Genomic DNA, 15,858 nt, shown 5'->3' on the forward strand with positions numbered 1-15,858 from the left:
TATAGGGAGTATAGTTTATTATCCACTTGAAATAATACGCTTTATAACTAATACTTAGGTAAGCTTAATATTTAAAGTCAATATTGATTTTAACCAATCGTAATATATTATGAATTATATTTTTTAACATTTAAATTTTTACAGTCAAACATAGTGGCTAGTGATTTGACTAGCATATTTCGCAAGATCGGTTTTGTATAAGTAATTGATTTAATATTAGCAACATACAATAGTATTATTTGTGTACTCACAAATGATTTATAAAATTATAAATATGTGTAAAAAAATCAATAAAATCATTTTTCAAGTAAACTGTGTTTCTATATTTGAATACCTATTTACCTTAAACATACCCGTAAAAATCATCAATTGATGAGTTATTTTGTTACTTAATCATCCGATGATTAAACATGTTTTTAATATAACGAAGCAATACTTACTATAAGCTTTGTATATTAAATATTACGAATAACGCCTCTTTGTTTTATTATAATAGATCAATAAGCTACCACCTATATGATAATCGATATAAGAATTATCACTTGATATTACTGACATGTGTGTGCCATTAAAGCCAAATAGAGACATATACTATGTAAATATATAATTTTCCATGCTATATATTGATTACTTGAACTTCAAAAAATTTATCGACGTATAAGTTTTGAATAATTGTTTTGACTACACATCGCTGAACTGTTTCGTCATTTTTTATTAAAATTTTAATAAAAAATAGGAAGAAGAAATAGAATCAAATAAACTTTTCATAAGAACTTCATTTGAATTGGTTCACATCATGAAAAGCCAGACAAATTTTGTAGTTCAAACATTTACAACTAAACTTAAACTATTAAAAGAAACACTAATAATAATTCATTTCCAAATTTATCATTAAAACAGTGCTTAGTGATATTTTTGGTATTAATAATTATTAAGTATTATTTTATATTATAACATAAACGCTCAAAGGTCATATTTCTTTTACAAAATATAATAAGAATTCATCAATAGTTGAATGAAATAACGACATGATAATCATGGACTTAATAAGTACTTTGTACGGAGTACCTACTAATTCCATGATGGTAATTTACATAATCTTGACAATACATATGCATGTCGGTCCTTGTACACTTGCATGCGGGCCCGTGTCTCTGTATGTGAACATACTTTAAAAAGTAACTACCTTTTTGGAATTTAAAAGATGATTAGAGTAATTATTAAACTATTATTTTAAAATTTTTGCTCGAATTGAAGTAGAGAGTTTTTGGACGGATCGCTGGTTTGGCGAATTCAGATTCATATCCAGTATATGAATCTGAATTCGCCAAACTGCACTGCAACTGCATTTCCTGCACTTTATCGGCGAATATTATATGTACAAGTTCGTAAAAACGGCATACTCAGAGGCACTTTTCCATTATTGCCAATCTCCGACGATCGATAGTAAAATGCAATCTAAAACAGATGAAAACTATTATCACAAATAAATAACGAAATTAATTTTAGTAAAATTATTAAGTCTGATTAAAATAAGCATTTAATGTAATGTAAATATGCATAACATACATAATATTATGAACCATTAATTAAATAAATCAATTGGTTATTTTTGAGATTCGTAACATATTTTTTACTATTCAACATATGCTTAACATCTGAGGAAGAAACTGAAAAAACGAACGAATATTACCTACTCTTCGAGTAGCTAGTCGACCGAAACTCGGATGTGATGGAGTTCTTTACCAGACTGATAACATTTCCACATATTTTCATAAAGAGTTTCCAAGCCTCTTGCGTAGTGCTCACAATCGAATAAAGTACTCTCTAATCTCGCTTTTGATACTTTGGCTCGAATATATCTTCGACTGAAAAACGGTAACTTGTATATAACTAAATTCATAACACAATCCTTTTTAGGCTGTTGTATAGGTACAAATATACAAATAAATAATGGGACAACACACAAATTTATAATACGCAGGTTAACTTACTATTGACTGTTTGTGCCCAGTCTGACAGCTAAATCTTGATATTCTTGTTTACTTTTGGCAATCAGTTCTGAGCAGCCCAAAGCATTCAGTTGAGATGCGGCAACCCTGGAATGTAGACACAGTTCCTTACCTAATGCACAATAGCTAACAATATAATGCTAAGTTGAAATAAGTCTAGTGCTCACAGGACCTCTTAAATATATTCGACCTACATAAAATAATTTCAAGTAGTCCTTCAATCAAGTCCTTATGGTGAAGGTTCATTATTAAGTTTATTCAAAAGTAGAGGTCCAATGAGGAACATTGGTAAGGGTACTAGACCTTCCGATATTACGATCTATTCCAGTATGTATTTACAATATCATCCAGGTTATGAAGTGGAACTAATATGGTGTCCTTTGATCGTGTTGGACTAAAATTACTCGAGTGATTTCGCTTGGTGACTTTTATTGAATACTAACTATAACTATTCCTTGTTCAGTTTTCACATATTCAAAAACTTGTATAATTTTTATACAGTAGACTTACTTGATTCTTTCCATATTACCTCTACTCTAAGAGTAAAACTTTTGTAGTGTCGAGATGACTGATGCAACCCACTCCACGTAGGTATCTAACGTTGGAATTAGTAGTCAAGTATCTACTTATTCCAATATTGTCTGAACTTGTTTATTCTTAATTCAACATAAACTTTTAGTTATACGCACAAATTGCATATTTAAAAATGACAGAAAATAACATTTGAAATTAATTAATTTTGTAATGTATATAGGTAACATGTGACGCTGTATTAACACAAATTGAACAGTCAATATATACCTAGAAGCTAATGTTTCTCCAGGAAGTGTTATAACAGGAGTTCCAGTCCACAGGACATCCATAGCAGTCGTATGGCCATTGCACAGCGGCGTATCAAGACACACATCGGCCAATTGTCCTCTGCGCACATGCTCCTCTTTGCACGCAATCTTCGAAAATATTATCCTATCTGGCGTCAATCCTGAAAATATCAAGTATACCGTTTACCATATACAAATATTAAAAACTTGACTCTTTAATCCATAAGTAATGTGAAATATATTACTTAATTCAGAGTAAATTGTTTAATACCTAAACTCTGTGCAAATTTTCGAATATTCGGCTCCCCTGCAGCTGGAAAACTTAAAAGCCATAGAACGCTATTTGGCACATTTTTCAAAATATTGACCCATGTTTCCATCACACTGGGATCAATTTTATATAACTGGTTAAAGTTGCAATATATAATAGCATCATTTGGAAGACCATATTGTTTTCTCGACGTTATTACTATACCATTTCTTATATTTTCTCCTGAAGCTACTTTTTTGTTTGTATAATTTATAGATAAACCATTGTCAATGTCTTTACCTTCTACAAGTACCTGAAATCAGAAGAAATATTTATTTTATATTACAGCCCATTAATATTTTGTTATAAATGAGTTTGATATAATTTAGTAACATGCAAATATAAACGTACCATGATTTGTTTTGGATTTACTGTCATTTCAACAACATAGCTCGGAATGTCTATTGTCCTTACAATTACTTCGATTGGCTTGTATTGTTTATACGATAATGAAATTTTTTTATGATTTGTACAAAACATATTATCGATATTTACGTTTTCAGCACAATTAATGAAAGCATTGTTTATATCAAGACAGTTTTCTAACTCAATATTTACTTTGTATTGAGTTTTTAAATGGGGAAACATTTGTTTGTGATCACCAATAAAGTATGTCTGAGACATATAAGCAAATTTTTCACTAAAATCATTTTCAGCCCATTTCGGTGATGACGTTTCATCAGTAATGATGTAATCCATAAAATCAGCGCCACTTGTTCCAGGATAGCCTAACCACATTACCTGTATTGGTGCAGGTTTTAAAGCAAATATTTCATTTCTAGCGCCTTTGGTATATCCATTCATATTAATCAATATGTTGATACCATTCTGTTTAATGATTTCAGCTGCCTCAATATTACAAGTTATTTTTGATAAGTCTATATAATGTTCTGATTCCTTATTTATTTTACTACGGAATGTGGTTCCATCATTTGGATTTAAAGCATAACAGAAAACTTCAATTTTTTCTTGATTGTGTAATCCCGGTATAGATTGCATCAAATGTGATGTTGGATGATTACCAAAATCACTACTCACATAACCAACTCTCAGTCGTCCCTTCGATTCTCGTGTGTGATTAAAAAATAAATGTTCAAACATTTTCACTTTTTCTGAAAATATATTAGCATGTCGTGATGCTATTTCTTTTCTAACTTTGTTAGACAATGGATACAATATGGAATGGTGTGGATGTACTGAAGTAAGTTTTTCAAATGATAGCTGTTTTTCTACTATAGATATAATATTACTCATTCTTTCATTATAATGATCCCAATTGCATATTATTTGTAAACAATGAACTAAATTGCAATAAGCATCTGGAAATTCTGGTTTTAACTTCAAAGCAATTTTGTAGGACTCAATGGCGTCTGTTATGTTACCCATATCTTTGTAAATACTTGCAAGATTACAGTGTGCGTCTGCAAAGCAGGGGTTTATTTCTATAGCCTTTTTAAAACACACAAAAGCTCCTGTGACATCTTGCAATTCCCTCAAAGTATTCCCCATGTTACTATATGCATCTGCAAATTTAGGTTGAACACTTATCGCCTGTCGATAGTGCATCAACGCTTCATGTAGTTTACCTAGAATTAAAAAATATTATATTTAAGTATGTACAATTTAGGTTCATTTTTCTTTAACAACATTTATGTTTTGCAAGAAATATGTGAACTTAATACCAACAGCTGCATTAATTGACGACGTTATTCCAGAAAAACTGATAGTTCAAAAATTTTTCGAACGTGAATACGAACCTTGATGTTGCAAAAGTGATGCCAAATTACTGTGAGTAGCTGCAAAATTAGGAAAGACTTCCAAAGCTCTCATATACAATTTCGTCGCCTCTTCTATTTTACCTTGTTCCCGTTTAACATTTCCAAGATTGTTAAGTGTGTCTACATGCGCAGGGCACAAATGGAGGGCTTTGTTGTAACACTCCTCTGCTTCGGATACGAGGCCCTTCTCTTTGAGTGCATTTGCAAGATTGCAATATGCATCTGGGAAATTAGGTTGGAATTCTATCGCTCGCCGATATGTTTCGATAGCAAGGTCTATGAAACCTTGCTTGTAGTAGATACATGCTAGGTTTCCGTGAATAATTCCATTATTTGGAGTTAATTTCAACGAATGTAGATATACTGCTACCGCTCTGAAATGAAATGAAACACATTTACTAATATTTATTTTTGCTTAAAAGTTGTAATATACATAGTAGAATCACTCGTTCATAACAGATGCAAAAGAGAAGCAGAGCAGTAATAAGAAAAGAAGATAAATACATATATCCAACGCAGAGCTCATTTTAAATTAAAATAATTATTTCGCTTTGCACGAAAACGTTGAATAAATCCAAATTATTTTTGGCATATTTATATAAAGCATAGCGTATTTTTGGAAAGAGAAAATTGAGATTATTTAGATTGGGCCTTTGTAAACGTTGTCACTTAACAAGAAACAGTTGGTGTTAAACTGTTTATTCAGGAATGTAAACATAAGTTAACAAAGATCAACACACGCTGTGTTTAAATTTTTTTGACAACTTCAATTCCAAATTCAAAGTAAAAAAGTAACTACTATTTCATTCAGGAAATCATAGTAATACATACTCATGTATTTGGTAAATGAGTGAGGTGAAACAAAAGTGTGAGATAAAAAATAACATTAAAAAGATTAAGTTTATTTAATTTTATCATATATTTTTATTACATAAAAGAAAAGTCATCCAAAATAGAGGTGTTGTGATTTTACAGAACAAAATAAATACTTTTAAATTTTGTGATAAAATTATATTGTTAAACCGTTATTAAGGAATATTGAAGTAGGATAAAAAATATTGACGCTAATACTATATTACGCCTTGTTAACTCTGTCTTTTTTGTAAGTTCAAAAAAACTAGATATCTTACGATATTATCATCTACATTCTACTTATATTTAAAATTGGAATCTACATTCTACTTATATTTAAAATTGGAATCTACATTCTACTTATATTTAAAATTGGAATCTACATTCTACTTATATTTAAAATTGGAATCTACATTCTACTTATATTTGAATCGTTTGTAACTTTGTGTGTAGGAGGATAATCTCTGGAACTATTCAAGCGCTTTCCAATTTTTTTCACTAGATGAAATATACTATAATAATATTTATATAATTTCTGAGTGACATAAAATAATTTTTGTAAAGCACCGCTAAGCTCCGGGATAATATTAACATGTATATATATTTAATGTTTTTATAAAATTTTATATTCAATGATATCACACGTGATGAAAAGTGTCTGCGATTATCATGGCAATCAAGCGCACATCAAATCTATTGTGCGTAGAACTCTATACAACGAAATTTTTTGGATTTGACACAACTTTGGAAAGTTTTGTATACTTATATAAGAATTTAATAAATATTCATAATAAATTAATAAATTTAGACGAGTACGTACATATTAAAAATTGTTAAACTATTAATTACATACGGACAACGAATGTACCTTTATGAGATTTTATCTTTTTAGCACGGTAACAATAAAATGTAATGATGTAAATATTTATCAATTAGATATTAATGCAACTTTAACATCCATAATTGAATGGCTTGATAATAATAATTTAAAGATAAATCTTGACAAAACCAATATAATGCATTTTAGTCAAAGACCGCTTGATACGGAAAATTATAAAATAGAATACCAAGGCCATGTGTTGAAAGAAGTTGATTCAACAAAATTTCTAGGGCTAACTATAGATTCTAAATTAAACTGGAAACCCCATATAGATGGTCTTAGTAAAAGACTTAGTAGTTCGGCGTTTGTACTATTTAAACTCTCAAATGAATTAAACATAAAAGCGCTTCTTACAGCTTATCATGGTTTAGTGGAATCAATACTTAGATATGGAATAATTTTTTGGGGCAATTCGACGGATAAGGATATAGCTTTTAAAATGCAAAAACGCTGTATTCGCGCAATGTTTAGACTCCAAAGCACTGATAGTTGTCAGCCGTTTTTTAAAGAACACAAAATTCTTACACTTCCGTCACTTTACATACTTGAGGTAGCAACATTTGTGAAAACCAATGCTCATTTATTCCCTCGTCTAGCTAATGTTGTATTGAGGAATCATCGAGATATCTATCGATTATGCATGCACCCATCAAAAACTGCTTTACTCGGTAATAGCATAGTATGTATGGCACCGAAAATTTACAACAAAATTCCAAATCAATATAAAAGCTTAAATTTAAATCTATTTAAAAAGCACCTCAAGTCTTTATTAACTGATAAATGTTATTATACTTTAAATGATTTCTTTAATGATAGACTCGGATAGAATTTAGGGCTAGTATAGTACATTATAGTTCATTATAGTTTGTTTTGGATTTGTAGTGGATAGCATGCTCCTCTTTATTTAATTATATTTACATACCTATATTCGGTAAAACGTGTAGGTCTAATTCATTTTGACCATTTGTACTCATGTTTTTGGCAAATAAATGTTTTCTTTCTTTCTTTTCTTTCTTTCTTTCTTTCTTTCTTTCTTTCTTTACACAAACTTTATTAATATTACAACTCGATTAGCGACAATTTGAAATACTTATTAACGACGTACCTTTTAATTTTATTTTTGAACCAAGTAATGCAGCCATTGGTATACCCTGAGGAAGGGGTTGTGAGCCGCGGCGGGGCGATGTTGATGACCGTGTACACGACGATGCATTGATAATCCATAACACAGACATGTCCTCAAGGCGAGCAAGGTTGTACTGAGAGCCAGACACCGCTCAGGGCATCACGGATGACGCGCCCGCGCACGCTGCCAACTTCCCCGCAGCGACATCGTCCACGCAAGCGCCGGCCTTCGCTGCCACGTTTATATCCCCGAAACGCACGTGTCAACTACGCAAATTATTGGCCACACTACGGGAAAATAAGTAAACTTTTCAATCAGCTGTTCCCGAGTCAGCTGTTGTTGTTTACGCGCCAAAATCTCCAGAGTGGCTCTAATAAAATTTTGTAGAGTATAAGTAATAGATAATTTTTAATGTGCGGTAATATTTTTAACAGTAAGTAGCTGTAAATTAATGTGGTTGGAACGCGATATCGATTTATGTTAGGCGCAGTGAGGACGGGGCGTGGTGTCGCGGCGGGCGCCGGGAGCGACTGCCACGGAGCTCCTGTCTCGTGCACGCTGGAGGAAATCTCGTGAGTGGCAAGTCCTAACCGATGCTACTCAACTGTCAACAGATTTTACACATTAAGTCTCATTTTAAACGTATACATTAAAACGATATGAATGTCACGCACACGGCTTAGCTAACTCCGAATCTTTGCGTTCACTGGGACCGCATTGGCCTAGTGACCTATTTTTCTTTGTTTAATTAAATACGCACAATGTTGACATAGTAGTGTGGGTAATATAATGTGACAACAAATTTGAATAGACCACAATAGTAAACCATTATAATTTAGCTTCCAGGTATTTACAACCAACATAAAACGACATAAAAACGTTATGAAACAAAAGCACACGTTCATTTGATCGCTATAACATTATAGCGATCAAATTAACGAGTGCGTGACATTTAATCAATATCAGTATATACCTATTATTTATATAGTAGTATGTACTACTATTTAAATAATGAATAGGTTTTTATAATAAATTAGGTCTACAGATTTTCATGTCTATCTAGAACTATCATTACTCTCGGTACTCTTACATTTCCATAATAGGTGAGGCAATGATAGTATGTTTTCAAAAATAATATTTAATGTAAAAAAAACCGGAAGGCAATATTAGTCGAAAGACTATTTATCTCTTGGAAACCACTCGCACGCTATACTACTGCCGTGTATCTATAGTTATGAAAGGATGTTTTGTAGTATACTTTAAGGAATACACGACATGCTAAAAATAAAAGGAAAGATTTTAATTTACATTGATGAGTTTCACGTCACATATCTTTTATTACACTTCTATTTCTATTATAAAAACCGGTCAAATTCGAATTTGAGTGCAATGATTCCATATTTTTCGTCTTATGTTATTTAGGTTTCCCGTAGGTATTTTGACATAGCCTATAGCAATCTTTCATAATGTACTTTTCTAATGGTGAATTATTGAAATCGGTTCGGTAATTACGGAGATTACCCGCCTCAAACATGCAAACTCACAAACGCTTACCTGTTTATAATGATAGTATAGATTTTCCATATATGTTAAATGTGTACTTACATATTTAATATTTGCGGATTATTTCCTACATCTGTATTAAAAGTCCTTACTCTTTGCCTTTTTTATTATACCTATAACTAAATAGGGATGCGATAAGAATGATTCAACTGACAAGACTGCTAAGAAAAAGTTTCTTAACAAACTTAAAACTTAACTTTTTTACATATTGAGGTACAGAACTCACAATATAATTTTAACGTTTTACTTTCTATTATAAGATAACTACTATGTCACTTAATTTACTTACTTTATATTTATTGGCTACTATTTGATTCAAACCACACCAGACAAATAACATGTTATTTCGTAATAAAAATCGCAAAATATCCTATTATTTTCCTCTCGGCAACATCAAAGAATGCTAATCAATCGTAAAACAATCAACAACACGGGGAAATTGGAAACTTCCAGAACGAGTCATTTGGGAATTAACTTTCTGATGGATTGATCATATTGGTATACAATTAAATGCTTGTTTGAAAAATAAATAAGTCTATTTCGAGCTTTTGTTTAATTTTTTTTTGGGTGGTATCTTGTAACTCAACTTTGAAGCAGATATCTTCGACTGTTATAATCACCGTTGAAAGTGATTGTTCCAATGTTAGGTGGCTGTAAGTCCGGTGCTTAAAATAACGACAAGTAAAATACAATATAATTTGATCGTCGCCATGACATCAAAATGTAATTAGAAAAAATATATAGAACTTATCTGTGAGTCCGATATCGGTGAGTAATAGGATTGGCAAAGAAAATAATTTCGGTCACCAGGGAGATTAATATCCCCTTTATTGTACAGCCTGTCACTTGTAAAAAAACGAGACAGGAAATATACCGACCTCAAATGTTGTTTTGTCAGTTTGAAATTTCTTGCCTTATTTATAATATCATTCTATTTAGAGGCCTTTTCGCAGTAGTGGAACATAAGCTAATAAGGAAAAATATTACTTTATACCCACATTAATGTTATAAATTCGAAAGTTTATCACTCTCTGCGCGCTCAATTACGGCTGAACCGCTAAGACCGATTCTAAAATCTTACACATGGCTAACAATACTATCATATCTCTTAACGTCACTACGCTCCACTTCGCCGGGCCAAAACTATTAATTTTTAGTTTGTATATAAAATCTGTAAATTTACCTGTTTCATAGCTTCTTTCTTTACTACGTACCTAGTCTAAAATAAGTAACCTTTGTACTTTCTGAAAACAGTTTATCATGAGTTATTTTTAATTGATGATACGAACTGTCCATGACACGCTTCATAATATTCAAAACATTTTCATTTAACTATATTTTCTTCAGACATAATTTTTTACGGTTGAAAATATATCACGAAACACATTATAAAATTACGTACTCTCATATCAAATGCAAATTGGCAATAAATCGTGTGGCCCTCTCCGGCCGGTCGTAAATTTACAAATCCCAAAATCGAGCTTTAAACTGGGACGAATCAGAAATAACCATACGTGTGAAATCCACATTTTCAATGTTAAAGTCTAATTTTATCACTTCTGATGTCGCTCACTTGCCAACTTTCACACGATTTGGACAGATACGTAAGTAGTTATAATTAAATTCAAGAAGCATTGCCAAGGTCCATAGTTTAATACACGCGCGGTCAGTCTTCCGTGTTTCATCTTCTACCATGTTGTATATTTTATATAGTTAGTTTTATGTCCCAGAAATTAATTTCTGTTCCAATTTTAGTACCTACTCTCTCATGTGAAAGTGTTCCCCGCTTGCATTTAATTTTTTTACTTGAAGAAAAAGTACCTAATACTTGTCATAAATATGATGTCATTATAATAATATCAACCGACACTATATTATTTCAATAGTAAATAAAAACTAAATTTGTTTGACATTATCCACATAATGGCAAAACTCAAAATCAAACTCAAAATTATCTTATCCTTTGAATTCAATTTAATTATAACGAGACGAATTTGGAATGCGCCTGCTGTTTCATGTTCATCTGCAGTGCACGACCTCATTTTGCATGATTGCAACATTTTTTTATATATTAAATATTAATGGAATACCGTTCTGGCAACGTGCCTAAACCAATGTTGAAGATCAACGGAAAGATAATGACCGTGGACCGATGGATTTTGAACGTTTCGTTTGTAGGTATCTGAAACTCATCTAGTACTTATTATAACCATAATTTACACATTCTTTTCTGGCGACGTTCCAATAGATATTTAATTTTATAATATTTTCATCGATTTAATTTTTTAAAACGTCTAATTCACCGTGGTCTTTAAATCATTTCTATTTTAGTGCGAATACTAGCCGAATGTTTACGGGATGAACCAGAATGTTTATGATGTTGTGTTTACACTGTGGTCCCGATTGGCTGACGATGACGAATTTCGTGCTGCAGAACTATAAAGCTAATTTTCTCGTGCGTAAATCTACGACCACCTTTAACTCTTAATAAATAAAATGGGTTAATAACATTAATTTTAAATCCTTTACGTGTAATGTGTTACTAATTATAATAAAACAAACGTTTTGTGATTGAGGAAATATCATCAGTTAATTTAAGAACTTTTCTTCTTGTCGGTGGAGCACTTTCCATCTGTTCTCGGTCATGGATTTCACCTCGGTACACGACACGACCTCTGCCTTCTCTATTAGTTAATCTGGGAATGCCTTTCTTACGACTTCTGCCTTCTTGGCTTTCCTTTTCCTCTTCTTGCTTAGATTTTTCCTTCAATCAGATGTTTCAAAGTTGTCGTGTTGTATAAATTGGCTTTCATCATGGCTACATCTTTCCCCTTCTTGTCTCTATAGCTTTCAATAACGTTCTTCTCTCTTTGATCTTATCTGATACCTCTTAATTTGTTTTCTTATCTGTAACTGATTGATAAATCTGATAGTTTACCTGTACTTGTGTAAACTTTTATATTCAGATATAAGTAGATTGTTATCGGTGTTAACCTTTCTTTGGAATACTAAATAGGAAATAATAATTTTATTTTTTAATTTTCCAAATGCGGTATAAAATTAGAATATTAAAAATGATGGGCAATGAAACAATAATATGCTTGGATATCGATATAATATAACAATAAAATCGAAATACAGTTTTACAAGATAATTGTAATATAATTGTCTGTAACGTCTACTAAGTCCATACTAGGTATGTGTTTTCCTGGCGGATGACTGCTTAGGATAAGTTCGTGATTTTTCTCTTTATTTTATATTTGTTTTCTTATGCAATAAAGTTATTTTAGACGAATAAATTGTTCTTATTCTAATACATAGATAAATTTCTTAAAACGGATGTATGTGGGTTAAATTTCTAATAATATAAGTATACAATGCAATATATTATGTATGCAATATATGTATGTATTATGTGACTCTACAACAAAAGTTTAATGACTTGTTTTAATGTCCTGAAATGATGTTATTAGCAACAAGACCTGATTTTATCAGTAAAATTAAGTTTTAAGTTAATTTATTTTGTATACTTAATGAAATTGATAGGTGAATACAATTTGTTATTATATGAAATAAATATAAGTTCAATTTGATTCTGGTTTTGGAGATACGCCTCTGTCTGAATTTGGTGAATTGTTGCCTGAAGTGCTTTGTGGGCTTCTTTCATTGACCTGGAATAAAATACATAATACAATCTAGGTATAATAACTTAGAAAATATAACGAAGCGATTTAAAGTAAATAGACCTCCTATAAAATATTTTAACATTAAATTCTAATTTAGGTACTAATTGGCATACTAGAAAAATAAATCGTCGTACAAAATATCGCAGAGAGATAAGTACGAAACGACAGCATTTTTAAAAAGGTTGACGTCACGCAGACAGCCGGTCATAAATCACAGACGAATCTTCAAAATAAGATAAATGGTTATTTTATAGGTAGTCCCTGGGCCTTGGGGATTCATAACTCAGATAGCTACCGTAGGACGCAATGATAAGAGAGAACCCATTTATGAATATTGCTTTATAATAAATGAATTAATGGAAATAGTTTGTCAGAATGGAAACCGGAGGAAGAGCCGCATTGCGCTATTATTTCTTTGTAGTTTGGATGTAAACGTTGATCGACTAGATATGGAAACTCTAAATCGAGAAATATCTAATGACTGCAACAAAAAAGCGAAGTCTTGTTTGAATAATTGCAGTTTTGATTTTTTACTTCATTTAAAAAGTTTTGTGATTTATAGTGATTGAAGGGATGATGAAAAGTTAGAAACACCGTGAAAGTGCATTTAACTATTGTACATCAGGTATAAGGTAACGGAAGACACCATTCTTGTTAAAACTTTCGGAACAATGTGTAGTATCATTTTCTTACATGTACATTAACACGATATTATCCTATATATCAGATAATTGTTAGGTATACCTAAATATTTTGTTAGGTATACTAATAATTGTTAGGTATACCTTTTTTATGTTACGACTATATATAGTCGTAACATAAGAAAAGAAGAAAATAAATGTTTTGCAATGTTAAAGGATTGTGTTCTTTTTTTTTTCAAATTATTTTATTTAATTAAAAAGCAGGTTTAAAAGAATATTTAAACCTCAGATTTTTGAATCGACTTAATCGTTTATTCAAAAGAAGAAATTTTTGTAATAAAAATATATTTAAAGTTGTTTTTTCCAAGAAATACTTGCAATTGCAATACTTTTTTTCACCTACAGTATTTTAAACTAAGTGGCTATTTAATTCAGAATAATGCAGATATTTTCTGGATCTATTTCTATGTGAAATGTAATAAGAAGGAATTCCTGAGCTCTTGCCAAGACACTTCTTGCCTTCTGTCAGACAGACTATGAGCAATATTGCCAGATAAGCTGAACAATATGCCTCGACGAGGAGATCGTATTATGCCAGCAAATTGTATTTACTTTGCATCACATTGAGTTTGCTTCCACTGTAAATCTTTTTACCACTCGGAAATTCACGGAAGTGTTAAACAATTTCTGAAATGGTTTCATAATTTTATATAATACTATAGAATATTGTTATATAAAATAACGAGTAGTTTGAACCCTTCACCGTAAATACGAATTCTACAAACCACTAATTGAATATATTTACAAACAGAATTTAAGCAAAAAAAATCTATTACGTTTTTACTTCTAGTTACTCTCGATGACTTCGTTCGCTCAAGAATTTTGGGATAAAAAGTATCCGATTTACTATTTCGGTTTATAAACAGGTCGGAGTAAAAAACAAGCTTACATTCTAATTAGTTGATCAGTCGATGACCTAAGATTTGTTGTCCGTTTTGTGCATCCTTAAAGATCCTTAATAACAATAATAGAGGCGAATTTGTTGTTGTAGTTGACTTGATGTTCACTATACCTGCAGTCCCGTGTGAAGCATGTTTGCAATAGTTTCCACGTCGAGAGTAGAATCTTGCGCGGAAATCTTTTTGATAGCTGAAGAGACGATGCAGATGTCTCCACGGAGCTCGCTGACTAACGCTGTGATCTTCTGGGCATTGCTGAGGACCTCCACGCTCTGGGTGTAAGGGTTGTAGCGGACACCAAACGGTTTCTGAATGCTGTCGGCAAAAGCCCTGGAATAATACATAGCACATTGGTTATTGAAAGCAATCACTTTTGACAATATTAACGTCAATTGTACTTATTAATTATTCAATAAAAATTCTTTATTGATAGAAATTGAAAGGTACTGTCCTTTCAATTTAAGTTAGTCGCTCGAATAAATACGAATAAAATAAGTAATAGGGTCGTGACAGGTACACAGTCTAAGAAAAGTTCAATTAATTTGCAATTCTAAGAATTCGTATATTAAACGAAGATAAAAAGAAAAAGTCCATTACGTAATTACTTCTTTTCTGTTTTTATCTAATATCGTTATTATACGTTTTATTTTTCAATGAAACTTGCTCAGATTGCCTTTGGTTGGCTTTGAAAATCTATTTGGCACACATTTCAATCTTGTATGAATACTGAAAATGCAAATTCAAAATGTAAATTACAGAGAATGCAGAAATAATAATTATTTTAGCCTGGTGATTGAATCCGCCCTGGAGCCACTAACCACTCTGTGAAAGTCATAGAAGGCGATAAAAGGATAAAAAACCTTAAAACGTGAGAGACAGTAACAGCATTTCCAAAGAGGCTTGATGTCAAACAATAGTAATATAAAAGAAATGAAAATACTATAGTAATGATTTCGATAAAATAAGGTACACGAGTGGAACAAATCTAGTACAAAATGTTAAAGTTTGTTTTACCGCTTACTACCATATCGAATAGAATCTTTAAAAATGCGTTTCACAAGTTTAGAGCTAACTGGCAAATAACTTCGAACAGATTTATCTATTTGTTAGTTTATCTATCAGATTACTAACTTAATTATAAACATTTATCATCATCAAAAAATCATCTTGCAGTTCTATATAGCAAAAAATGGTGAAACCCAGACACAAACACTAAAGTTTTATTTATCC

At 31.4% G+C, this 15,858-nt stretch overlaps 2 protein-coding genes and 1 long non-coding RNA gene across 6 annotated transcripts in view; 1 reads left to right on the forward strand and 2 right to left on the reverse strand.

Annotated features, from left to right (window-relative positions):
- LOC128682765 (UDP-N-acetylglucosamine--peptide N-acetylglucosaminyltransferase 110 kDa subunit-like) lies at positions 1–8,065 on the reverse strand. Of its 3 annotated transcripts, none has more exons than XM_053767587.1 (8): positions 7,759–8,065; positions 4,901–5,295; positions 3,495–4,255; positions 3,105–3,396; positions 2,814–2,994; positions 1,995–2,099; positions 1,694–1,868; positions 1–1,458 (listed from the first exon to the last, which is right to left on the reverse strand). In XM_053767587.1, exons 1-7 carry the CDS (start codon positions 7,875–7,877, stop codon positions 1,709–1,711), a joined length of 2,013 nt encoding a protein of 670 aa, XP_053623562.1. In that variant the 5' UTR covers positions 7,878–8,065; the 3' UTR covers positions 1–1,458; positions 1,694–1,708. The 3 variants fall into 3 exon arrangements, with proteins under 3 accessions (XP_053623562.1, XP_053623560.1, XP_053623559.1); XM_053767585.1 differs by having other exon boundaries at positions 1,698–1,868; positions 3,495–4,729; XM_053767584.1 differs by having other exon boundaries at positions 3,495–4,729.
- Positions 8,056–15,858, forward strand: part of LOC128682774 (uncharacterized) — a 24,795-nt gene continuing 16,992 nt past the window's right edge. Inside the window, exon 1 of one of the 2 annotated variants that reach the window (XR_010370320.1) lies at positions 8,056–8,351. This is a non-coding gene — a long non-coding RNA (uncharacterized LOC128682774). The remainder of the gene's footprint in view (positions 8,352–15,858) is intronic. The other variant, XR_010370322.1, reaches the window with a different exon arrangement.
- Positions 12,448–15,858, reverse strand: part of Trhn (Tryptophan hydroxylase neuronal) — an 11,568-nt gene continuing 8,157 nt past the window's right edge. Inside the window, exons 9-10 of the mRNA XM_053767592.2 lie at positions 14,742–14,958; positions 12,448–13,013 (exon numbers count right to left, since the gene is read on the reverse strand). Coding sequence (XP_053623567.1) covers positions 12,927–13,013; positions 14,742–14,958 — 304 coding nt within the window. The 3' untranslated portion in view covers positions 12,448–12,926. The remainder of the gene's footprint in view (positions 13,014–14,741; positions 14,959–15,858) is intronic.

The sequence above is a fragment of the Plodia interpunctella genome, chromosome Z, assembly GCF_027563975.2.
Source record: "Plodia interpunctella isolate USDA-ARS_2022_Savannah chromosome Z, ilPloInte3.2, whole genome shotgun sequence".
Classification (NCBI taxonomy): Eukaryota; Metazoa; Arthropoda; class Insecta; order Lepidoptera; family Pyralidae; genus Plodia; species Plodia interpunctella.

What these genes read in the sequence shown, in the direction of transcription:
- LOC128682765 (XM_053767585.1), bottom strand. Translation starts at nt 7,877, where the DNA reads ATGGATTATCAATGCATCGTCGTGTACACGGTCATCAACATCGCCCCG. An exon ending in TTCAAAAATAAAATTAAAAG is followed by an intron (nt 5,296 to 7,758) that starts GTACGTCGTTAA and finishes ATTTCATTTCAG; the next exon opens with AGCGGTAGCAGTATATCTAC. An exon ending in GGAGAAACATTAGCTTCTAG is followed by an intron (nt 2,100 to 2,813) that starts GTATATATTGAC and finishes TCTACATTCCAG; the next exon opens with GGTTGCCGCATCTCAACTGA.